The 25701-nt window shown below is 52.2% G+C and overlaps 1 protein-coding gene across 1 annotated transcript in view; it reads right to left on the reverse strand.

The window, feature by feature from the left end:
- Positions 1 to 25450, reverse strand: part of ACOT7 (acyl-CoA thioesterase 7) — a gene marked incomplete at both ends in the record, with an annotated part of 98209 nt that extends 72759 nt beyond the window's left edge. Inside the window, one exon of the mRNA XM_080692171.1 lies at positions 25281 to 25450. Within this exon, the coding sequence (XP_080548297.1) occupies positions 25281 to 25450 (170 nt within the window). The remainder of the gene's footprint in view (positions 1 to 25280) is intronic.
- Between the last annotated feature and the right edge of the window lie 251 nt (positions 25451 to 25701).

Raw genomic sequence — 25701 nt, forward strand, 5'->3', positions numbered from 1 at the left:
GGCACGCTGCAGGCCTCCATTTATGTGAAAGGCCCAGAAGAGACCGGTCCACAGAAACAGAAAGCTGCCCGAGGGGCCCAGGGCACCGGGAGTGGCTGATAATGCAGCAGGTTTATTTAGGGGAGTGACAGAAATGTTCCGGGCGTTTAACAGTGGTGGAAGTTGCTCAATCTTGAGAATCTATAAGGCCACTGAACTCGATAACCTAAGACAGTAAACTTCTTGACAGAGGAGTTCTGGCTCAATAAAGCTGTCATAAACAGCAGGTGACTGGGAGCGGGCCTGTGGGCAGCAGCAGGCCCCGCCCATTCTGGAGCTGGCCCTGTGGGTGACAGCAGGAGCCTCAGGACACCCTGACCCTTGCCCCAGAGGGCGCTGCTCAAACCAACTCCACAGAAACACAGAGCGGGACAGAGCCTGCGGCTGCGCGCGCCTCACCTCACCCATGCACGTGGGCGGCTCGGGCCTTGACAACACACTGAAGGTGTGCCTGGCCTTGTGGGGGTAGTTTTCTGGGAAATGGGGCACCACTCCACATAGCTCTGAAAGGCATCTACCAGCATTCGGGAGGCTGAGACCGGAGGATTGCGGTTCGCGGACAGCCTCAGCTACTTAGTGAGGCCCTCTGCAACTCAGTGAGACCCTGTTTCAAAATAAAGAATAAAAAATTGGGCAGGGGGTATAGCTCGGAGGTCAAATGCCTCTGGGTTCCATCCCCAGACCCTCAAAAAAAAAAAAAAAAAGGCATCTAGAAGCTGCCACGGTCCAGAGGTGGCGGCTCTACCCCATTGGTCCCACACGGGCCACAAGAGCAGGACCCGCACCAAACCCCAGGGGCTAGGGCCTCAGAAATAAGTAGGAAGGGACAGGTGCCTGGCACTCAGAGGGACACGCCCGGCTGCCGGCACCAGGAAGGAAGAGGGAATTCAGATGAGCCCCACGTCAACAATGTCCTCTAGAACTGGAGGCCACGGTCCTCCCTGGACCCTCAGCCCTGCAGCCCAGAGGATGCTAAAAACTCAGCGACTCCATCCAGGCTCCACAAAGATCGCCCCAAGCTTGGCCGGGCGTGGTGGCGCACGCTTGTCATCCCAGTATTCAGGAGGCTGAGACAGGAGGGTCAGGGTTCGTGGACAGTCTCAGCTACTTAGTGAGGCCCTCTGCAACTCAGTGAGCCCCTGTTTCAAAATAAAGAATAAAAATTAGGCCACGGGGTGTAGCTCGGAGGTCGAATGCCCCTAGGTTCCATTCCCAGACCCGCAAAAAATAAAATAAAATAGAGCTGGGGGTGTAGCCTGGAGGTAGAATGGCCCTGGGTTTATTCCTACTACAAAAAAAAAAAAAAAAAAAGAAGGAAGGAAGGAAGGGAGGGAGGGAGGGAGGGAGGGAGGGAGGGAGGGAAGGAGAGAGGGAGGGAAGGAAGGAAGGGCAGAAGGGCAGGCAAGCCAGCCAGGCGTGATGGCCAACAATGATAACCCCAGAAGGTGGGAGGCTGAGATGAGAGGATCAGATTCAGGGCATCCTCTGTAACGTAATGGGACACTCCGAAATTAGTAAGACCCTGTTTCAAAATAAAAAGGGCTGGGAGATGTAGCTTGGAGCTATAAAAAAATAAAAAGATTATACCAAGTGCTGACAAGGAGGTAGAGGTACTGGAATTCTCCACTGCAGAAATAGAAAATGGCAAGCCGGGCATGGTGGTGCATGCCTGCAATCCCTACTTGGGAGGTTGAGGTAAGAGGATCACAAGTTGGAGGCCAGCCTCTGTAATTATGAAACTCTCATCAACCTAGTTGACACCCTGTTTCCAAATAAAAACTAAAATTGAGCTAGGGATGTTGCTTGAAGGTAGAGCCCGAAGAACCCTCCCCACAACACATACAAAGAAAGAAATGCAAAATGGCACCACACTCTGGAAACAGTGTGGCAGCTTCTTAAATACACCCACTGAGCCGGGCGTGGTGGCGCACGCTTGTAATCCCTGCGCTTGGGAGGCTGAGACAGGAGGATCGCGCAGGTTCGAAGCCAGCCTCAGCTACTTAGTGAGGCTCTCGGCAACTTAGTGAGACCCTGTTTCCAAATAAAATATAAAATGGGTCTGGGAGTACAGCCCGGAGGTAGAAAGCCCCTGGGTTCCACCCCCAGTACCACAAAAAAAAAAAATACACCCACTGTATTCCTATTATGTACCCACATGCACCAACAGAAGTCTGTGTGTCTACAGAGGTCTGTAGATAAGTATTCTTAGCAGCTGGGCGTGGTGGCGCAGGCTGGGAATCCCAGACTTGGGAAAGAAGGATTGCAGGTTCAAAGCAAAGTAGGGAGGCTCTCAGAAACCTAATGAGACCCTGTTTGCAAATAAAGAAATTAAATTGGGCCGGAGGCATAGCTCGGAGGTAGAATGCCTCTAGGTTCAATCCCTAGTGCCAAAAAAAAAAAAAAAGAAAAAAAAATCATAGCAGTTTTCCACGTAACAGCCCCAAGCTGAAAAGCAATCCAAAGGTCCATCCCAGAAGGAAGAACCGCGGTGCGGCCTCACAGAGGAGCTGTAGCCAGCAATCAAGAGGGTGGTCACCGAGCGCGCCACAACTTGGACGAATCACAAAGTGACCTCGCTGGGAGAAAGACACGAGTGCGCAGGGCAGAGAACCCCGAGAGCGCGGGCTGCGGGGCCGGGGCAGAGCAGGCTCGCCGGGGACTCTCCAGGCTGCGCGCCCGTCCACGGTGGCCTCGTGTGGCCTCGTGCGTGCACAGAGCACAGGCGGCCAGGTCGCAGGCTTTAAATCTGTGCAGTTACACCTCAATAAAGCCGTGCAAACAAACGCCCTCCGCGGCACTCCCGCTGCCTGCGGCGGCTCCCCGGGCGCTGACCCTGGGTGAGCTTCCCCCATCTCCCATCAACTCCGGGGGCTGGAGCAGGGACTCAGCTCTAGCCAGCACTCAGTGCCCAGCGTCCCACGACCAGTGGCCCCGGGAGATCCAGCGATGGCAGCACTGCGCCCTCCCTCGGGCACCACCTAGGGCCCCCTGCGGGCACTGGCTGAAGCCCATGGCGACTGGCTGGGATGCCCAGGGTGGAGCAGCGGGCCCTGAGCACTTCTCCATCAACCCAGACCCAGGGCGGTGGTCGCCAAGCGTAAGCAAGCCCCACTGAAGACAACGGCATGGTGGCCGTGGAGAGGCTGGCGCGCGTCCACAGCACCTGCACGAGAGGCGGCCCTGCCACACGCCCCTCGAGGGTCCCAGCGCCTTCACCAGTAACGGAGGGTGAACTGGCTGGCTCCCACCCCGAGGGCTGAGGCGCCCTAAGCTGCGCAGCCGCCCTGCCCCAGGAAGCACCTGGCAGACAGAGCCCTGAGTCATGGCAGCTCGGAAGCCGCTGAGTCACGACTCCCGGGAGGCCAGCCAGGCCTGTGGCCGCCGCTGGGAGCCTGGCCTCCCCTGCTCGCCACTGGCTCAAGCGCTCACGCTACTCTGCCGTCCTGAGAAAGGCCAGGGACAAGCCACCGGGCCGGAGGCGACAGAGCGCGGGTCTCATCGATGGCGGCCCCCAAGGTGTAAGCACCCTTAAAGCCGGTAAGAAGATGAGCACGCGGGGCTGGCGTGACTCAGTAGCACGGCCCTTGCCTGGCTCGCACACAGCACAAGAAAGTAAAGAAAAAGCAGCCGGACGTGGTGGCGCACGCTTGTAATCCCCGCGCTTGGGAAGCGGAGACAGGAGGATCGCGCCGGCTTAAGAGACTCTGTTTCCAAAAAAATAAAAATATTAAAAAAAAATAGATTTGGGAGTGTAGCCCAGAGGTAGAAGGCTTCCAGAAACCCCAGTACCACCAAAAACAAAAAAAAAAAAAAAAAAAAAAAATTGGCCAAGGACCTGAGCAGACACCTGAGGAAGAAATACCTAGACACAGGAGCAGGGCGTGGTGGCCCTGCCTGTAAACTCAGTACTTGGTAGACTTGAGATAGGAGCATCGCAGGTTCAAGGCCAGCATCCCCTACTTAGAGAGACCCTCAGGGACTTGGCGGAGACTGTTTCACACACACATAAGAAAAGGGCTGGGAGGTATAGCTCAGAGGTAGAACACCTGTGGGTTCAATTTCCAGTACCACAAAAAAATAAAAAGCTACACATCTGATGTCATTGAAAACACTGAGATCCCAGGACATACCTGCTAGAGCCGCTGCGTGTGGCAGGGGTGTGCAGCAGCGGGAGCCTGTCTCTGCTGGGGGATGCAAACCGGTGCAGCCACCCAGCACCAGCCAGAGAGCCCTGCACAGCCACGAGCCTGCTCTTTTACTAATTCTATTCTAGATTATGTTAAGTGCATGAAAATACATCAGGACTCAGGGGGTACAAGAAAGTAATTAAAGCAAAATCAAATAAAAAATTATAGGTGAATATGGCTGAATTAAGAACATGAAGCCTTGCCGGGCGTGGTGGCGCACGCTTGTAATCCCCCGCGCTTGGGAGGCGGAGACAGGAGGATCCTGCAGGTTCGAAGCCAGCGGCGCTGGCTTAAGAGACCCTGTTTCCAAATATAAAAAGTATAAAATAGGTCTGGGAGTGTAGCCCAGAAGTAGAAGGGCTTCCAGGAACCCCAGTACCAGCAAAAAACAAAACAAAACAAAACAAAAAAACATGAAGCCGGAGCTGGGCATGGTGGCGCACGCTTATAATCCCAGCATTTGGGACGCTGAGATAGGAGGATGTGGTTTGCAGACAGCCTCAGCTACTTAGTGAAGCCCTTTACAACTCATTGAGACCCTGTTTCAAAATAAAGAAAAAAAAAATAGGGCTGGGGGTGTAGCTCAGAGGGAGAATGCCCCTGGGTTCCACCCCAAGTACCACACACACAAAAAAAATGAAGCCGGGCATGGTTGCCCACACCTGTAATCCCAATACTTAGGAGGCTAAGACAGGAGGATCACAGGTTCAAGGACAGCTTAGCAACCTAGAAAGTTCATCAAGCCGGGCGTGGTGGCGCACACTTGTCATCCCAGCGCTTGGGAGGCAGAGACAGGAGGATCCCGCAGGTTCGAAGCCAGCCGCGCTGGCTTCCGAGAGACCCTGTTTCCAAATAAAAATATAAAAATAGGTCTGGGAGTGTAGCCCGGAGGTAGAAGGGCTTCCAGGAACCCCAGTACCACCAAAAAAGAAGAGAAAAAGTTCCTCAGCAATTTAATGAGACCCTGTTTCAAAATTTAAGAATAGAGGCCAGGCATGGTGGCACACCCTTGTAATCTCTCCGTTTGGAGGCTGAGACAAGAGGATCACACAGGTTTGAAGTCAGCCTCAGCTACTGAGTGAGGCTCTGTTTCCAAATAAAGTATAAAATAGGTCTGGGAGTATAGCCTGGAGGTAGAAAAGCCCCTGGGCTCTACCCCCAGTACCACATACACACAAAAAAATAAACTAAAAAAGTAGAGCTGGGTATGGTGGCGCACACTTGTAATCCCAGCATTGGGAGGACAGGAGAACCGCAGTTCATGGACAGCCTCAGCTACGGCTCAACAAGGCCCTTCGCAACTCACTGAGACCGTGTTTCAAAATAAAGAATAAAAAATAGGGCTGGGGGTGTGGCTCAGAGGTAGAATGACCCTGGGCTCCATCCTCAGTGCCACAAAAATAATAACAATAAAATGGAGCAGGACATTGGTGGCGCATGCTTGTAATCCCAGTACTTGGGAGACTGAGACAGGAGAATTACAAGTCTGTGGCCAGTTTCAGCTACTTAGTGAGGCCCTCTGCAACTTAGTGAGCCCCTGTTTTATTGATTTATTGACTTTGCAGTACTGGGGATGGAATTCAGGGGCATTCTACCTCTGAGCTACACCATCAGCCCTATTTCTTATTCTTTATTTTGAAACAGGCTCTCACTAAGTTACAAAGGGCCTCACTAAGCAGCTGAGGCAGGCCGCGAACCCAGATCCTCCTGTCTCAGCCACTATGCCCAGCTGAGACCCCGTTTTAAATGAATAAAAAAAATAGGGCTGGGAGGCACAGCTTGGTGGTAGAATGCCCCTGAGTTCAATCACCAATACCACAAAAAAATTAATTAACTAATTAATGAAAACGGGGCAGAGGTTGTAGCTTGGAGACAGACCACCCCTAGGTTCGATCCCCAGCACCAAAATAAAAAAAGCAACACAGCAGGGTTAGGTCTCAGACAGCACGGCCTTCGAGGCAGCGCATGCTGGTTTTCTGCGTGCCGCCGCTTCTAAGAGCCTGGCTTCTGTGCGACACAAGACCCGGTGGGGCCTACTGCCATCCGAGGAAGCACAGGACCAGCCACGCAGGACCTGTTTACCCGAGACGCCGCGCATCAAAAGCGATTTAGTTGCCGAAGCTGAGTTCCAAATACCAGTGACACCTGAGCAAACACAGCAACAAAACAGCAGAGAAAAACACAAATAAAAGTGCCTGGCATTTCCTGAAAGCAGTGGCTACCGACTCCGTCTTCTACCTCCACCTGGCATTTAAATGTCTGTGCCGAGGCAGCAGGTGGGTGTCCAAAAGCTGCTAAAATCATAAGCCTAGGGACAAGCTGGGCATGGTGGCGCACCTGTAGTCCCATCTCAAAAAAAAAGGAAAAACACCTGTTGATCGGGGGGGCTTCCATCAGCGGCATCCCCTGTGCGGCTGAGGAGCACCAGGCCGGGCTGGGCTAGGGTGGGGGCCAGCCTTCTTTCCCAGGGTGAGAGCAGGATGCACCCCCATTCTCCTTCCCAGGACAGGGCGTGCGTGTGTGCGGTGCGGTGCTGCGGATTGAACCCAGGAGCATTCTACCTCCAAGCCACACCCCCTGCCCTTTTTATCTATTTTGCATCAGGATCTGGTTAAGTTGCTGAGAGTCTAAGTTGCAGAAGTACTGCACCACCCACCTGGTAGGGATGTGCCATCCTTCAGGCCCAGGGAAGCCCCCAGCCTCATGCTGAGTTGGGAGACCACATCATTCCACCCTTCAGATCGGAGGTCCCAGTCACTCCCAGTACAGGAACACCCTCCCCCCTTCCACCCGGTGGCCGGGCTGCCTCCCCACCTGCCCCTCCGGCAGTGAGCCGGGTAAGGTCGCCCCCAGGAAGACAGGGATCTGGGTCCATTTTCCTGACCTTAGGCCGGTCACTAATGCAGTCAGTTTCCCCCTGGATAAGACAGGGGCATTCCTGTGCCTCCCAGAGCTGAGCACTAGGAGGCCGCGAAAGGCACAGAACAAATCTCAGGATGTGGAGACCCAGGACACCCCGCCGGTCCTGGGCGCCCTGTTCCACATCACGTCACGAGGGCAGGAAAACCTAATGGCGCACACTGGTAATCTCAGTACTTGGGAGGCTGAGACAGCAGGATCGCAGGTTCGCAGCCTGCCTCAGCTACTTAGTGAGACCCTGTTTAAAAAAAAAAAGTGGGAAACCTGACTTGCAAAAACAATTCTTGCTGGACATTCTAGCCAGGCCTGTGATCCTAGCAACCTGTGAGACTGAGACAGGAGGGTCACAAGTTCAAGCCCAGCCTGGGCAGCTTAGCAAGACCCTGTCTCAAAGACCCTGTCAGTGGAAGAGCGCCTGCCTAGGCTGTGCAAGGGCCTGGGGCTGACCACTAGCCACAAACGGAAATAAGCCTTTCTCCTGGTTGCTTCGACTCCCACCGGGAGAGCAGCCGCTCCAGTGTGGTTTAGGATTGATTTTCCTAAGGCTCGCACTCCCAGTCACACTCTGGGGGCCACGGCGCACTCAAGAGCGCGTGTGCGCCAAGCACACTTCCAGCTCTGGAGGCTGCGAGCATGCTGTAAAGGACAGCAGCAGAGCCTGCTGGCTCTTGCCGGCTGCTGCAAGCCCGAGTCTCTGGCCTAAAGCCTGAAAGGGCTCACTGAGGACAGAAGGGACTTGAGGCCATCTGGCATGACCTGGCACAGTCACCCCAGGGACCTGCCCCGAGGCAGGCCTGGACAGTAAGAGCCTGCCACCTGTGCTGGGATGAGCTCGGGCCACAGAGGAAGACCTGCGGGGAGGGAGAGGGGCACAAAGGCCAGGAGGGACAGGGCTGGTATTCAGGAAGGGGAGGGAGGGAGGGAGGGAGCTGTGGGAGCATGAGAAGTGATGGGCTGTGGCCTTTGTGTGCACATCCTCAGGGCCAGAGATAATGGTCAAAGAAAGGGAGCCAGAGCCTGTGTAGGGAGAAGCCGGGGAGGGCCGCGAGCAATGTGGTCAGAATCCTCTGCCCAGCTCTGTGACCTGTGCCGAGGGACCTGACCTCTCAAAACCTGTTCTAAGCCAAGTCAATAAAAGAGGCGTGTCCACAGGGGAAGCACGAAGCTGACCCCTACCTCACACCATCTACAGCAGTTAATTCAAAACAGGTCGGACGCCTAAATGTAAGAGCAAAAACTAGGAACCTGCTCGAAACATGGATCTTTGTCACTTTCCATGTGGCAATGGCATCTTAGCTATGATGACAAAAGCCTGAACAATCAAAAAAGAAATAAGGATAGACTGGACTTCCTCAAAATTAAAAATTTTTTGGTACCAAAAGATATCATCAAGGCTGGGCATGGTGGCGCAGGCTTGTGATCCCAGCATTCAGGAGGCAGAGACCAAAGGATAAAGGTTCAAGGCCAGCCTCAGCTACTCAGTGAGGCCCTTGCAACTCAGTGAGACCCTGTTTCAAAATAAAGAATAAAAAATAAGGGCTGGGGGTGTCTCTCAGAGGTAGAATGCCTTTGGGTTCCATGCCCAGTACCACACACACACACACACAAAAGAGATCTTCAAAGCCGGGCATGGTGGCACACACTTGTCATCCCAGCAGTCAGGAGGCTAAGACCGGAGCATTCGGGAGGCTGAGACCGGAGGATCGCAGTTCGCGGACAGCCTCAGCTACTTAGTGAGGCCCTCTGCAACTCAGTGAGACCCGGCTTAAAATAAAGAATAGAAAATAGGGCAGGGGGTGTAGCTCAGAGGTCAAATTCTCCTGGGTTCCATCCCCAGACTCGAAAAAAAAAAAAGAGATCTTCAAGCTGGGTGTGATGGGGCATGCTTGTAATCCCAGTACTTGGGGAGTCTGAGACAGGAGGATCGCAAGTTCAAGGACAGCCCCAGCTAGTAGTGAGCCGCTCATCTAGCGAGACCCTATATCAAAATGAAAATAAAACAGGGCTGAGGGTATAGATCGTAGATAGAATGTTCCTGGGTTTACTCTCCAGTACCAAAAAAAAATATATCATCAAAAGCAAAAAGGAGCCGGGCGTGGTGGCACACGCTTGTAATCCCCGCACTTGGGAGGCAGAGACAGGAGGATCGCGCAGGTTAAGAGACCCTGTTTCCAAATAAAAATATAAAAAATAGGTCTGGGAGTGTAGCCCGGAGGTAGAAGGGTTTCCAGGAACTCGGGTAGTGACCCTGAAGGGAGCTACTGGACCCCGGAGTAGACAAGAACTTGGTAGGAAACGTCGAGTTCCTTCTTAGGGAACTCCCTTTCATCTTGAGGAAACGCCGGGTTTCCTCTCAAGAAACCCCTATTTCACATACACAAACAAAATATGTCAGGTCTAGCCATACAAAAGAATACTGTGCGGCCTCAGGAAGAGCAGGAAGGCTGGCCAGGTAGATCAGAGGCAGAATGCTTGCCTAACCCGTCAGAGACCCTGTGACCCATCCCTGCAACTTAAAAAAAAAAAAAAAAGGAAATTCTGACACAGGTTACAACATGGATGGGCCCTGAGGACATTTAGCTAAGAGAAGTCAGCCATTATAAAAAGTTAAACCTGCCGGGCGTGGTGGCGCACGCTTGTAATCCCCGCACTTTTGAAGCTGAGACAGGAGGATCGCACAGGTTCAAAGCCAGCCTCAGCTACTTAGTGAGGCTCTCAGCAATTTAGTGAGACCCTGTTTCCAAGTAAAATATTAAAAAATAGGGCTGGGAGTACAGCCTGGAGGTAGAAAGCCTCTGGGTTCCACCCCCAGTACCACACACACACAAAAAGTTAAACCTTGCCCGAAGTCCCTAGAACCATCAAATAGAAAGCGAAACCACAAGGATGGCTGCCAGGGCCTGGGGCGGGTACCACCCCTCAGGAGGAAGGCGCTGGCGGGCTGCTGTGACGACTGTGCGGCACTGGAGGATGTCTTGTCTGGGGGAGTTTTGTGCTGTTGTTGTTTGTTTGTTAGCAGTGCTGGAAATCAAACCAGGGCCTCGCACATGCTGAGCAAGTGCCCTTACACTGAGCTACATCCCCGGCACGACAGAATCCCCCCACACACACACACTGGGGATGGAACCCAGGGACATTCTACCTCTGAGCTACACCCTCAGCTCCATTTTTTATTTTTTATTTTTTTCGGGTCTGGGGATGAAACCCTGGGGCATTCGACCTCCAAGCTACACCCCTGCCCTATTTTTTTTTTTTTTTTTTTTTGGTGGTACTGGGGTTCCTGGAAGCCCTTCTATCTCCGGGCTACACTCCCAGACCTATTTTTACATTTTTATTTGGAAACAGGGTCTCCTAAGCCAGCACGCGCGGCTAGCTTCGAACCTGCGCGATCCTCCTGTCTCTGCCTCCCAAGCGCGGGGATTACAAGCGTGCGCCACCACGCCCGGCCCCTGCCCTATTTTTTATTCTTTATTTTGAAGCAGGGTCTCACTGAGTTGCAGAGGGTCTCACTAAGTAGCTGAGGCTGTCCGCGAACCGCGATCCTCCTGTCTCAGCCTCCCGAATGCTGGGATTACAAGCGTGCGCCACCACGCCCGGCTTATTCTTTATTTTTTGAAACAGGGTCTCACTAAATTACGGAGGGCCTCACTCAGGAGCTGAGGCTGTCCACGAACCCCGATCCTCCAGTCTCTGCCTCCCAAATGCTGGGATTACAAGCGTGAGCCACCACGCCCAGATCCATTTTTTATTCTTTATTTTATTTGTTTGTTTGTTTGTTTATTGCGGTACTGGAGATAGAACGCAGGGGCATTCTACCTCTGAGCTATACCCCAGCTCTATTTTTTATTCGTTCGTTTATTTATTTATTTATTTATTTATTTTGCGGTACTGGGGGTGGAACCCAGGGGCATTCTACCTCCGACCTCCACCCCCAGCCCTATTTTTTTAATTCCTTATTTTGAAATGGGGTCTCTCTGAGTTGCAAAGGGCCTAAGTCATAGCTGAGGCTGTCTGTGAACCATGATCCTCTGTCTCAGCCTCCCAGCCAAATGACAAGTGTGCGCTACCACACCCAGCTTCAGAAATTTTTTTAATTGAAAATAATTAAAGCTGGGCATGGTGGTCCATGCCTGTAGTACTATTACTTGGGAGGCTGAGACAGGAGGATCACAGGTTTGAGATCAATCTCGGCAGCCTCACAGGACTCTCAGCAGCAAAGCCAGACTGTGTGTTTGAGAAATCTAAAAAGCAAGCTGGGCGTGGTGGTGCACGCCTGTAATCCTGGTACTTAGGAGGCTGGGACAGGAGGAGCGCAGGTTCGAGGCCAGCCTCAGCAACTTAGTGAGGCCCTCAGCAATTCAGGGAGACTCTGTTTCAAAACAAAAATTAAAAAGAGCCTGGAGGTGTAGCTCAGCAGGAGAAAGCCCCTGGGTTCAATCTCTAATACTCAAAAATAAATGAGTAAAATAAAATAGGACTGGGGGTGTAAATAAAAAGTAGAATACCCTTGGGTTCAATTCCCATTACCATAAAAAATAAAATAAAAAACAACAAAGGAAATGCCCTGGGCAGTTCTACTCTTGCTCACCCTTCTATGTCGTAACAAACCCACTTCTACAATTGGTTTGACCCTGTCCGACACTTAGTCCAGGGCCTGGGCAGAGCGCCCAGGGCAGGCCTCAATCGCACCGAGTGACAGCAGGACACCAGCCCAAACCCCAGGGTCGCAGCCTTCTATAAATCGGGGTCCCCGGCCCCTCCTCAGGCTTGGTGGCGTAGATAGAAGAAGAAGGCCTCAAGCTCGCAGCACCTCGCTCAAGCCCTGCCTACCCCCGGCCGCTCAGGCCCAGATCCAAGTCTTTCCTGAATACCCTGACAGTTAGCCATCCTCAAAGGGGTCCTATGGGTCAGACGACACAGAACACACAAAATACCCGGGCCGGGGGGTACTGGGGATGGAACCTGTACCAGTACTGGGAAGAGGCTTCAAAATGTATTAATGCACCAGTATTGGGAAAGATTTTCAATTTTTCAAATATATCTTTGGTAGTAAAGAAGCCAGGAGCTTCAGAGAAAGGGCTGCAGGATCCCAGGCACCAAGGGAGATGAGCAGGACAACAGAGATAGTGACAGGGCCTTTTTCAGCGTAAAGAGAAGATTCCCAAGGAAGTGAAAGGATGCCATGAACCTTCAGGAGATCCCAGACTTGGATAACCATGAGAGGATGCCCTACGCGATGATCAATTCATACATTCTGGGGCTTAGGGAAACAGGACAGGCCTACAGGAAGGAACCCCCACATCAACAACTGGCCCTAGCAGGGGCGGAGCTTTGTGGGGTAGGAGACTGGCTATAAGAATACTCTGGGTCCAGAAATCTTTGGTGAATTCGTTCAACCCCCCCCCTTGCCACTCCTGAATGGCAGGGGCTGTGACTGTCTTCTGTATTTCTATCTTTTTAATACACTCTTAAAATCTTCAGCAAACCGGGCGTGGGGCGCACGCTTGTAATCCCCGCGCTTGGGAGGCGGAGACAGGAGGATCGCGCAGGTTCGAAGCCAGCCTCAGCTACTTAGTGAGGCTCTCAGCAACTCAGTGAGACCCTGTTTCCAAATAAAATAGAAAATGGGTCTGGGAGTATAGCCCAGAGGTAGAAAGCCTCTGGGTTCCACCCCCAGTACCACCAAAAAATAAAAATAAAAATAAATAAAAAATCTTCAGCAAGAGTGTGGGCTATTGCATATCTACCCTTGGCTCAAGACAAGAATCTGTGGTTTTATGGGAATCGTTGGGGAGCCTCACAAAGGTCTCCAGGGACAGTTTCCAACCATAAGAGTACAGACCATAACAGAACCCAGGGGCATTTCACCTCCGAGCTACACCCCCAGCCCTATTTTTTATTCTTTATTTTTTGAAACAGGGTCTCACCGAGTTTAAAGGACCTCACTAAGTAGCTGAGGCCGTCTGCAAATCAAGATCCTCCGGTCTCAGCCTCCCGAATGCTGGGACCACAGGCGTGCGCCATGATGTCCGGATTTGAAAGTTCCAATTTCTAATCCGTTTTAAGCCCCCCCCCACACACACACACATGCAGTTAGTTATCTTGATGAAGTAGAACAGAAGGAATAAACTTTAGGTAGAAAGGAGACACACACTGGAAAGTAAAGGAAAAATACGGTTTCAGCCTGGCGTGGTGACGCACGCTTATAATCCCCAAGCTTGGGAGGCTGAGACAGGAGGTTCGAAGCCAGCCTCAGCTACTTACTAAGGCTCTCAGCAACTTAGTGAGACCCTGTTTCCAAATAAAATATAAAATATTTCTGGGTATAGCCCAGACATATAAGGCCTCCAGTTCCACCCACAAAAAAAAGTACATATATATATACACATATGTATATATATACATATATATACATATATGTGTGTGTGTATATATATATATATATATATATATATATATATACACACACACACACATGGTTTTAAAATCTGAAATCTTCAGTTTAACAGAGCTTGATACTTCTTAAAAAGCCAGGCCTGAACTTTTAAGTCATATGGGCTGGCTCAGGAAATTCCTGAGGTAATTAAACCTGAGAGCTTCACCTTTTGTCTGCCTCCAGGAAGATTCCCCAGAAAAAGTTACAGCTTTTGTTAGATGCAGTGGTGCCCTTGTAACCCAGCATCCGGGAGGCTGAGACTGGAGGACTGAGGTTCGCAGACAGCCTCAGCTACTTAGTGAGGCCCTCCAAACTTAGGGAGACCCTGTTTCAAAAATAAAGAATAAAAAATAGGGCTGGGGGTATAGCTCAGAGGTTGAATGCTCTGGGATCCATCTCCAGACCCTGAAAAAAACAAGGAAAAAAGAAAAAGAAAAAAATAAAGTATAGCTCTGAAGAGCTTGGGGCCATTTGGGGGGCACCTTTGCCCCCCCTCTGTGCTACTCCCATGCTTTTCAAGATGGCCCACATTTCCCCTGAATGAATGTGTATCTTTACTTTACTTAAATTAAGACCTCTGCCTTTATCTCCGAATAGTGTGTGCTGAAATTCATTTTTTTTTCTTGCAGTACTGGGGGTTGAACCCAGGGGCATTCTACCTCTGAGCTACACCCCTAGCACTATTTTGTATTTTTTGTTTTGTTTTGTTTTGTTTTGTTTTTTGGTGGTACTGGGGTGGAACCCAGAGGCTTTCTACCTCCGGGCTATACTCCCAGACCTACTTTATATTTTTTTTGGAAACAGGGTCTCACTAAGTTGCTGAGAGCCTCACTAAGTAGCTGAGGCTGGCTTCGAACTGCGCGATCCTCCTGTCTCAGCCTTCCAAGCGCAGGGATTACAAGCGTGCACCACCACGCCCGGCTTGTATTCTTTATTTTGAAACAGGGTCTTACTGAGTTGCAAAGGGCCTCACTAAGTAGCTGAGGCTGGCCGCGAACCGCGATCCTCCTCACTCAGCCTCCCAAGTACTGGAATTACAAGCACGTAGCACCGTGCCTAGTGTGTGCTGAAATTCTTTTCTCCACACAAGAACCCGCAGAAATGACCGGGCTGTCCCATGACAATCTTAGCATACAAAGACTCTCTTGTCAGCCTGGTTTCCTCTAAGTCCTGGGAGCTCTGTGCCAGAGAAGAGCCGGGACTACAGGGATGGTCACGCAGTCTGCCAACAACCCAGCAGAGCTGGTACAGAAAGGGGGTGCATGTGGCCACTGGCCAAGTTTCTGTACAGCTTAGGAGAAATGGAACCCCCAAAGCCATTTATAAGCAGCGCACGGCACCTGTTCGGGATTGGCCTACCTACAAGAAGAGCTCCCCACAGCCCTGCCCCGGCCTTTGGGGAGCAGACACCCTAAGTCCCCATCCCACCCCAGCTGCTTGGGCCACCTGCTCGGCAGTGTGGCCACCCACAGGGAAAGGCCAGGATGGAGCCCGGGGGGCTTCCACTGGTCCCTAGAGGAAGAGCACACCAGGTTTCAGCTAAGGTTGACAGCCTGTGACAAAATCTGCGGACTGCCAATACCCAGCCTCCGCACTCCATTCCCCAGGACTGCATCAGATCCTGCGATCGATCACGCAAGCAGCCGGCAGCGCTGGGGCAGGGGAGGGTGGGGACTTCCTGGACAAACGCCTGCCCAACCCAGCTCATGCCTGTCATCCCAGGACTAGGGAGGCTGAGACAGGAGGAGGATCACAGGTTTGAGGTCGACTTCAGCAACATAGTAAGATCTTGTTACAAATTAAAAAATAAAATAAAATTGGGCTGGGGGTGTAGCCCAAAGGGAGAAGCCCCTGAGTTCAATCCACAGTGTGAAAGAAAGAAAAGAAAGAAAGAAAGAAAGAAAGAAAGAAAGAAAGAAAGAAAGGAAATGAAAAATAGAATATTCCCAGTCATCCTACCTTTTCATTCTGGCGATGTCGAATTGGGCCTGTGGGAGATCTGCCCTGGTTCCAAATGCCGGGAGGGAGGCCAAGCATCTCGCCCCAGGCCACACACGCTCCCGGCCGGCCCCCAGCCTCCCACAGGCGGCCTGCCTCCCGGGCGCCCAGAGGCGCAGCACCCTGGCCGGCAGCATCATGCTGCAGTCAGCAGGCTCGGCGGCGTCCCCAGCTTCCGATCCGCTGGCCTGCTTAGCGGTGAGTGTCCTGATCCTACTGGGGCCTCCCTCAGGGAATCCGGCTAGACGCCTTCTCTCTCTACCACTGGTGGGCAGGGCAGCCGGATCGGCTTCCGGAGCCCATGATGTAAGGAATTCATGACTCGGCCTGAAGTCACAGAGCACAGGCTCTCTGATGAGACGGCAGGGCTGCGCCTATGGGCTAGGAGGATTGCCCTCCTAGATCTCCATCCCTGGACCTTCCAGCCTTACCTCACCCAGGCCCGGCCTCTGCCAAGTGCAACCGCAAGTGCAGACGGAGCCAAAACGCTCCCTGCACATGGGTGCCAGCAGGGCTGGGTGGCTGCCAAGTAGTGCAGAGGTCCTGGTCCAGCCCGGTGGAGCAAGCCAGGCCTAGCCTGGGGGGACGGGAGGGGCTCCAGCCAGCTCCACTGCAGAAAACATCAAAGGCTTTTGGACGTGGGGGGAGGAGGGAACGAGTCCCTAGTTCCATCCTGCGTCTCATAAAACAATGGTAAGGAATCTGTAAACATAGGCAAGCGTGGGTGCATGCGTGCGTGTGTGCGTGCGTGTGTGCGTGTGTGTAGGGAGGGTGGTGCTGGAGATTAAATCCAGAGATGCTCTACTACTGAGCTACCTCTCAGCCTCCCCTTTTCTGACTCTGAGGATTGAACCCAGGAGCATTCGGCCACTCAGCTATACTCTTAGCCTTTTTATTTATTTTCTTACTTACTTATTTTTGGTACTGGGGATTGAACCCAGTGGTGTTCTACCTCTAAGCTACACCACCAGCTCTATTTTATTTCTTATTTTGAAACAGGGTCTTGCTAAATTGCTGAGGCTGAACTCAAACCTGCGCTCCTCCCATCTCAGCCTCCCAAGTACTGGGATTACAAGCCTGAGCTACCACTCTCAGCTCTATTTTTTTTTTTTTAACTTCTGACACAGGAACCCCCTAAATTGCTCAGGCTGTCCTCGAACTTGTTATCCTCCTGTCTCAGCCTCCCAAGTACTGGGATTGCAGATGTGGGCCTCTCTACCTGGCTATTTCAGTAGTCTTCTAAAAGATAACTCATTTCGTCAGGCATTGTGGCACACGCCTGTAATTCCAGTACACAGACAGGGCGAGTTCAAGGCCAGCTTCAGCAATTTAGTGAGGCCCTCAGCAACTTAGTAAGACCCTGTTTCTTTTTTCTTTTTTTTTTTTTTTTGGTGATACTAGGGGTGGAACCCAGAGGCTTTCTACTTCCGGGCTATTCTCCCAGACCTTTTTTATATTTTATTTGGAAACAGGGTCTCACTAAGTTGCTGACGCCTCACTAAGTAGCTGAGGCTGGCTTCGAACCCGTGTGATCCTCCTGTCTCAGCCTCCCAAGCGCAGGGATTATAAGCGTGCGCCACCACGCCCAGCTTAAGACCCTGTTTCAAAATTTAAAAAATAAAATTGGGCTTGGGTTGTAGCTTGAAGATAGAACAACTCTGGGTTCAATCTCCAAGACCACAAAAAAAAAAAAAAAAAAAGAGAGAAAAAGAAAAGAAAAAGATAACTCCTTTTAAAACAACCACAGAGCCAGGTGTGGTGGTGCACACTTGTAATCCCAATACTTGGGAGGCTGAGACAGGAGGATCGCACGGGTTCGAAGCCAGCCTCGGCTACTTAGTGAGGCTCTCGGCAACTTAGTGAGACCCTGTTTCCAAATAAAGTATAAGATACTTATACTTTAGTAGGTCTGGGAGTATAGCCGGAGGTAGAAAAGCCCCTGGGTCCCACCCTCAGTACTATAAAAAAAAAAAAAGAAAGAAAGAAATAGGGCTAGAGGTATAACTCAAAGGTAGAACCTCCCTAGTACCACATACAAAATAATTATTTAAATTAAAAAATAAAATAACCATTAGTGAGGCTCTCAGCAACTTAGACCCTGTTTCAAAATAAAATATAAAATAGGTCAAGGGTGTAGCTCGGAGGTAGAGGCCCCTAGGTTCCATCCCTAGGACCACAAAAATAAATAAATAATAAATAAAATAAAGTAACCACAGGCCAGCGGCAGTGGCACGCACCTGCGGTCCCAGGGTTTCAGGAGGCTGAGTCAGTAGTACTGCTGGGTCCCAGCAATTCAAGACCAGCCTGTGCAACATAATGAGGCCTTGTCTCATAAACAAATAAATGAGCCTGGCGTGGTGGCGCACACTTGTAATCCCAGTGTTCAGGAGGCTGAGACAGGACAATCATAGGTTCGCAGCCAGCCTCAGCAAGTAGCGAGACTGTCATCAAGCTAGCGAGACCCTGTTTCAAAATAAAACTAAAAGGCCAGGCACGGTGGTGCAAGCTCGAAATCCCAGTACTTGGGAGGTTAAGACAGGAGGATCGCAGGTTCGCAGCCAGCCTCAGCTCTTCTCAGCTTACTGAGACCTTGCTTCAAAATAAAAAATAAAACGGGGCTGGGAGTATCGCTTGGCAGTAGAATGCCCCTGGGTTCAACCCACAGTACCACACACAAAATAGAAAATAAACAAACAAACAGGTGTGGGACTCACATCTCTAATCCTAGTACTTAGGAAGCTGAGACCAAGGGTGGCAGGTTCGAGGACAGCGACCTCACAAGCCGCTCGGCACTTTAGGGAGACCTTGTTTCCAAATAAAAACTTAAAAGTGCTGGGGTATAGCTTGAAGGTTGAACACCTCTTGGTTTAATCTCCATTACCAAAAGGAAATAAAACCACAAAGGACGGATCTCACCTAATATGTATAATGGAGCCGGGCATGGTGGCGCATGCCTGTAATCCTAGTACTTGAGGAGGCTGAGACGGGAGCTACTAAGTGAGGCTCTCAGAGCAACTCAGTGAGACCCTGTTTCCAAATAAAATATAAAATAGATCTGGGAGTATAGCCTGGAGGTAGAAGGCCCCTGGGTTCCATCCCCAGTACCAAAAAGCAAATAAATAAAAATAAAATAAAATCTGTAATAGGAATTCCTTAATATCATCAGATGTCAGATTACTGACATTTCTTCCATTATGCCCTATGGTTGCCTGCAGGAAATGGAAGAATAGTGAGAGTAATTCCCCACACCCAAGTGCAGTCCCGGCACTGCGCTAAGCAGGATTCTACCAAAACAAAATCCTAGGAAAGGTAGAGCCAGACGGACACAGGGCCCACGTCTGTAATCACAGCCACTCAGGAGTCTGAGACCGGAGGACCGAAGGTTCAAGGCCAGCCTGGGCAACCTGGCAAGACCCTGACCAAAAATAAAGAGCTGACCAGTATAGCTCAGTGGCAGAGCGCCCCCTGGAGTCAATCCCCAGTATTTTTAAAAAGCAAAACTGCAAAGAGAAAAAACAGGTTTGCCAAGGTCCTGGGGGCAGGGTGGGGGGCCGCAGAGAGAGATTAGGGGGTGATGGAAATATTCTACCCAAAATACAGTGGTCACTGCCCAGAGCATACATTTGTCAAAACTCTGTAAACTATACATTTAAAATAGGTGTGTGTGTGTGTGTGTGTGTGTGTCTCTATCGTGCGCGCGCGCACACACACACACACACACACACACACACACACACACACACACACACTGGATTGAATACAGGGCAGGTTCTACCTCCGGGCTACACCCCCAGCCCTTCCCTTTATATAAACACAGTTTCGGCCAAGCATGGTGGCACACACCTGGAATCCCAGTATTTGGGAGGCTGAGACAGGAGGATCACAGATTCCAGGCCAGCCTCAGCAATTTAGCAAGGCCTCTGGCGACTGTGAGCCTCTGTTTCAAAATAAAAATTAAAAAATAGGACTACAGGGGTAGCTCAGAGGTAGAATGTTCCCTGGGTTCAATCCCCAGTACACCACACACACACACACACACACACACACACACACACACACACACGCAATTATAACAGCAGCAGCAGCAGGGCTAGGGATTAGCATGGAGGTAGAATGGCCCTGGGTTCAATCCCCAGTACCAAAAACTGGTGGTGCAGGCCTGTAATCCTACAAGTTGGGAGACTGAGACAGAAGAATCATAGGTTCAAGGACAGCCTCAGCAAATGGACTCTCATTAACCTGGAGAGACCCTGTTTCACAGTAAACATAAAATAGGGCTGGGATATAGCTTGGAGATGAATGTTCCTGGGTTCAATCCCCAATACCACAAAATAAAGAACTGAAAAATAAATAAACAGAGTCTTGCTAAATTACTGGATACTGGCCTCAAATCTACAACCCTCCTGTCTCAGCTTATCAAGTAATGGAAGTACTGGGATTGCAGGCTTGTGTGTGGCTTAAAATAGGTGTATTTTAGGCCGGGCGTGGTGGCACAGGCTTGTAATCCCCGCTCTTGGGAAGCGGAGACAGGAGGATCGCGCAGGTTCGAAGCCAGCCTTGCTGGCTTAAGAGACCTTGTTTCCAAATAAAAATATAAAATAGGTCTGAAGTGTAGCCCGGAGGTGGAAGAGTTTCCAGGAACCCCAGTACCACCAAAAAAATAAATAAATAAACAGGTGTATTTTATCACACATATGTTATACTTCATAAAGAAGTCTGTGTGTGTGTGTGTGTGTGTTGCTGGGATTGAACCCAGGGAAACTTTTTGCAGTACTGGAGACTGAACCCAGTAGCATTCTCCCTCCAAGCTACACCCCCAACCCTATTTTTTAATTCTTTATTTTGAAACAAGGTCTCACTGAATTGCAAAGGGCCTCACTACTTAGCTGATGCTGGCCGTGAACCTGGATCCTCCTGTCTCAGCCTCCCAAGAACTGGGATTACAAGCGTGCGCCATCATGCCCAGCTTAGATTCTAGGTTTTAATTCCATTGCAAAGTCAAAGACAGAGCCCAAAGCGGGGAAAAATTCCAGCGCCGTAACATACTGAAATTCACATCCATTCAACTAATATTACCACGCCTACCAAAAACCAGGCACCACCATAGGCATTCGCAGTCAGCACAAAGTCATCCCTGCTCTCAGGTGCTGCTGGTACACCTGTGCCTGGTACCAAGACAAACATAGACCCTGTAGCTCTTACACACCCACCCACAAATAGTTCCAAGGCTGTGGGCCTGCTGGACCATCCCGATCCAAGACCCTGTCCACTGACATGGCTATTTGAGAGCTAGCTGTACCTCTCTGGGCACAGGGGAGGCCCCCCCAGGACTTGGGAGGATGAGACAACAGGGATCGCAGATTCCAGGACAGCCTCAGCCACTTAGCAAGACCCTTGGCAACTTGAAAAATCAAAAGGAAGTTAGGCGTGGTGGCCCACACTTGTAATCCCAGCACTCGGGAGGCTGAGACAGGAGGATCGCGGTTTGCGGCCAGCCTCAGCATACTTAGTGAGAGGCCCTCTGCAACTCAGTGAGACCCTGTTTCAAAATAAAGAATAAAAAATAGGGCTGGGGGTGTCACTTAAAGGTAGAATGCCCCTGGGTTCCATCCTCAGTACTGCAAAAAAAAAAAACAAAAAACAAGAATAAGTAAATAAATAAATGAGTAAATAAATAAATAGATAGATAGGGCTGGGGATGTAGCTCAGAGGTACAGTGCCCGAGCTGGATCTCTAGTACAAAAAAAAAAAAAAAAAAAAGGAGAGGAGAGGACAATGACCCACAGGGGCCTGACTGTCCAAAGTCCTGAATTTCTCCTCTGTGAACTCATGTTCTAAAATGCCAAAGGTATCAGTCCTCGCAGCGACCTTAAGATGGGCCCTGTACGGTCCAATTTCCCCGTAAGGAAGCTGAGGTGCAGTGACTGTACCTGGAGCGCCCCACCCGCACGGGCGGGGCGGCACTGGAGCCCAGGCCTTGGGCCTCCTAAGCCCTGGCCCACTTTCCACATAATGAGCTTCTCCCGCTGCCGGCATGCCACCGTTCTGAGGACACTGGCTACACCTTTTTCTCTGACAATCAGAACAACCCATGAGAAAACAGGGGTGCTGGCAGGGCGAGCGGCCTGCTCAGCTCACAGGGCCACCAAGGGTGAGAGGCCAAATCTGCCGCCCTGCCCCAGCCCCGCGGAGCCAGAACCACCGCCCACAGCTGCCATCAACGCTTCCAAAGCGAGCACCTGGGATCCTTCTAACTGTGGGGAGCAGTGGAGCTTGGGCACCCCTGCCCTGCTGTGACCCCCCCAAGCCAGGAGCCCTAGATTTTCCACCTGCTGGTTCCCCTCCTCGCTGGTGGCTCCCGGGCGGTGTCCGGTGAAGTCTTGTTATAATTCATGGCTTGAATGAGCTAGGCCAGGAGGCTCTCCTTTCAACCCTGGTGTCAGCTCAGATGTCCTTAAAGGGCTCCCCATCCTATTCACCCACTCCCCAGGCCCTGGAGTTTCCGGGTCCAGCCCTAGAGACCAGGGATGTCTTCAAGGCTCTCTCTCCCTTGGCAGTTTGGCTCTGCACCTGAGGCTCGCCCCAGGGAAGCACCCTGCTCCTGCAGGGATCCTCTGCAGAGGTAGCTCCCTGGGGCCCACGTGCAACTGTGTGTCAGCAGAGGCATGAGCAGCCCTGAAGGCTCCACGGGTCAGAGGCACATACACTTGTGGATGTATGCAAGTGTCTCAGCTGCACAAAAATCCACCAGCTGGCAACCAGCATGGCGCTGTTCATCTGTAATCCCAGGACTTGGAAGGCTGAGGCAGGGGTATCCAAGATTCGAGGCCAGCCTCAGCAACTTGGCAAGACTCTAAGAAATTTAGCAAGACCCTATTTTTGTTTTGCAGTACCGGAAATGGACCTCAGGGGCATTCTGGCTCCGAGCTATACGCCCAGCCCTATTTTTTATTCTTTATTTTGAAACAGGGTTTCACTGAGTTGCAGAGGGCCTCACTAAATAGCTGGGGCTGACGTGAACCGTGATCCTACTATCTCAGCCTCCCAAGTGCTGGGATTACAAGAGTGCGTCACCACATCCAGCTTAACTCTTTTTTTTTTTTTTTTTTTGGTGGGACTGGGGTTCCTGGAATCCCTTCTACCTCCGGGCTACACTCCCATAGGCTACACTCCCAGACCTATTTTATACTTTTCTGTGTGGAAACAGGGTCTCTTAAGCCAGTGCGGCTGGCTCCGAAAATGCACGATCCTCCTGTCTCCGTCTCCCAAGCACGGGGATTACAAGCATGTGCCACCATGCCACGCCTGGTTTAACTCTTTATTGTGAAACAGGGTCTAAATTATGGAGGGTCTAAATAGCTGAGGCTGCCGGGTGTGGTGGCGCATGCTTGCAATCCCCGCGCTTGGGAGGCTGAGACAGGAGGATCACACGGGTTCGAAGCCAGCCTCAGCTACTTAGTGAGGCTCTCAGCAACTTAGTGTTTCCAAATAAAATATGAAAAAGGTCTGGGAGTATAGGCCGGAGGTAGAAAGCCTCTGAGTTCCACCCCCAGTACCACCAAAAAAATAAAAAAATAAAAAATAAAATAAATAAATAATAGCTGAGGCTGGCTTTGAACCTGCGATCCTCCTGTCTCAGCCTCCCAAGTACTGGGATTACAAGCATGCACCACCACACTCAGCTAGCAAGACCCTGTTTACAGATTAAAAAAATTAAATATGCTTGGGGTGTGTAGCTAGCCTTCTGGAGGTAGAATGCCTCTGGGTTTTATCCTCAGTACCACCAAAAGAAAAAAAAAAAGAAAAAATCCATCAGCTATTAGAAGCTAGTGGGAAAAAGATAGTATGTTTAGACTGGCTACTCATCTCCCTGATGACATAAATAAAAGCCCAACCTTCCCTGGGTAGATTTAAATTAGTATTTATTTTCGAGAGCAGCAAAAAGAACACTGGATCTGGAATCCAAAGACCTGGGTGGGAGCTGCTGCTGGCGCTCTCAAGCCAGATGACCTGATTGAGTTATTCAATTTCCAGGAACCTCAATTTCCTCCTCTACACGGCAGGAGGGGTGGAGAGCCCTGACATCGACCTCCCGGAGAGGTGGGGCAATCCAATCGAGATGAGACAGTTATGAGCTAAACAATGAAGCCCAAGGACCAACCCCCCCCCCAATCAGTCTGATCCAAAGACCTCACTGCAGGCCCAGCTGTGCCCGAATAGCTGTCACTTCTATTACCTCTGCTCCCCAGAGCACCTGAGTGAGGGGGCCAAGACAACCACACAGCAGAGAGCAAGGCAAATAAACGGACCAGGACCCCCTGAGACACCCCCTCTCTGGAAAGTCAAGGCTGACCTTGAGGTCAGAAAGGACCTGAGAAGCTGGGCGTGGTGGCGCAGGCCTGTAATCCCCGAGACAGGAGGATCCCACAGGTTCGAAGCCAGCCGTGCACGCTGGCTTAGGAGACCCTGTTTCCAAATAAAAAATATAAAAATAGGTCTGGGAGTGTTGCCCGGAGGTAGAAGGGCTTCCAGGAACCCCAGTACCACCAAAAAAAAAAAAAAAGAAAGAAAGAAAGGACCTGAGAAGGCGTGGTGGCGCAGGCTTGTAAGCCCAGCATTCAAGAGGCTGAGACCGGAGGATCGCGGTTCACGGACAGCTTCAGCTACTTAGTGAGGCTCTCTGCAACTTCATGAGACCCTGTTTCAAAATAAAGAATAAAAAATAGGGCTGGGGATGTAGCGTGGAGGTCAAATGCCCCTGGGCTCCATCCCCAAACCTAAAAAATAAAAAGAAAGAAAGAAAGAAAGAAAGAAAGAAAGAAAGAAAGAAAGAAAGAAAGGGACCGGAGACAGGACCGGACCGAAGAACCCAGGAGCTCCATTTAACCGAAACTTAAAATATGCCGAGCCTTGAGGGAGATAGGCCGTGCCTCAGGTGGATATGGCTTGGACCCAAGGTCAGTGGGATGCCCAACCTCCACGCGCCCAGCGCTCACTGCTGGTGGTCCATCAAGTAGACCGCAGCGCAGGCCGCCGCCACCACAACCACAGTGCCGATTCCGGGTCCTTAGCCCAGGCACGAACGCCAGCTCCTCTCTGCCGGGAGGAAAGGCAGAGTAACCTTGAGGCTGCCCTCCCCGCCGCCCGGAGGAAAGCGAGCTCGCTCCTGATCTGCAGCTCCCTCCGGGGGCCCAACATCCGTGGAAGCAGTCCGGGTGAAGGGCAGGCGAGGTGCGCGCATCTCAGCAATCCCTTGCCCCCTTTGTGTAGGATGCTTCCAGCCCGGGGACCAGCCATCCCCCGGCTGGGCATGAGCGTTTGGAGATGGCTTGACGGCAGAGGCAGTGCGCGGGGGGCGGGGCGCAGCGCTCTCCCACACCAGCCCCCCCCGGGGCAAGCCCGGCCCCGGCTCCTGCCCTGCACCCCCGGGCGCCGGGGCTCGCTCTGCAGCGCGGCGGAGAAAGCCTCTCAACCCTGCAGGAGATCGGACGGGGGCTCCGAGGCCTGTGGCCCGACGCCCCCCGCCCGCGGCCGCCCGCCCGGCCCGGCCTCCACCTCCCAGCAGCCCGGGGACCGCGGCCACCGCCCTGGGGATGCGGGGAGGCGGCTGGGAGGCGCCCGCAGGGCCGCGCGGCGCATCCCTGCGCGGGGAGGCCGGCATCCGCGGGCGGCATGGCGCCGGGGCTCGCGGCCGCTCTCACCGGCAGATCTGGATGGCGGACGGCGTCTCGACGGTGGGGCCCGACATGCTGGCGGCGGCGGCGGCGGCGGCCGAGGACGGCGAGAGCGGAGCGCAGGTGTCGGGCGGGCCGGGCGCGGAATGAATGAGCCCCGGCGGCGCCATCGAGGGGGAGGGCGGAGGCGGAGCCATGGCGCCGGAGAGGCGGGGCCTGCGAGGCGGCGGCGAATCGGACGCGCGCGCCCCGCGCTGGCCCCGCCCCCGCGCAGGCCCCGCCCCCCGGGCCGCCAAGGCTGCGGCGCGGGCGCGGGCGGCGGTTCCGGCGGCGGCGGGGCGCCGCGGGCCGGGCTTCCAGAAGGTTCGGCGGCGGTTGCGCGGCGCGGGCGGGCGTGCGTGGCGGGCGTGCGTGGCGGGCGGCTCGGGCGCGCGGGGCGGGCGGCGGA

This window comes from Muscardinus avellanarius (genome assembly GCF_963383645.1).
Source record: "Muscardinus avellanarius genome assembly, chromosome: 3".
Taxonomy (NCBI): Eukaryota; Metazoa; Chordata; class Mammalia; order Rodentia; family Gliridae; genus Muscardinus; species Muscardinus avellanarius.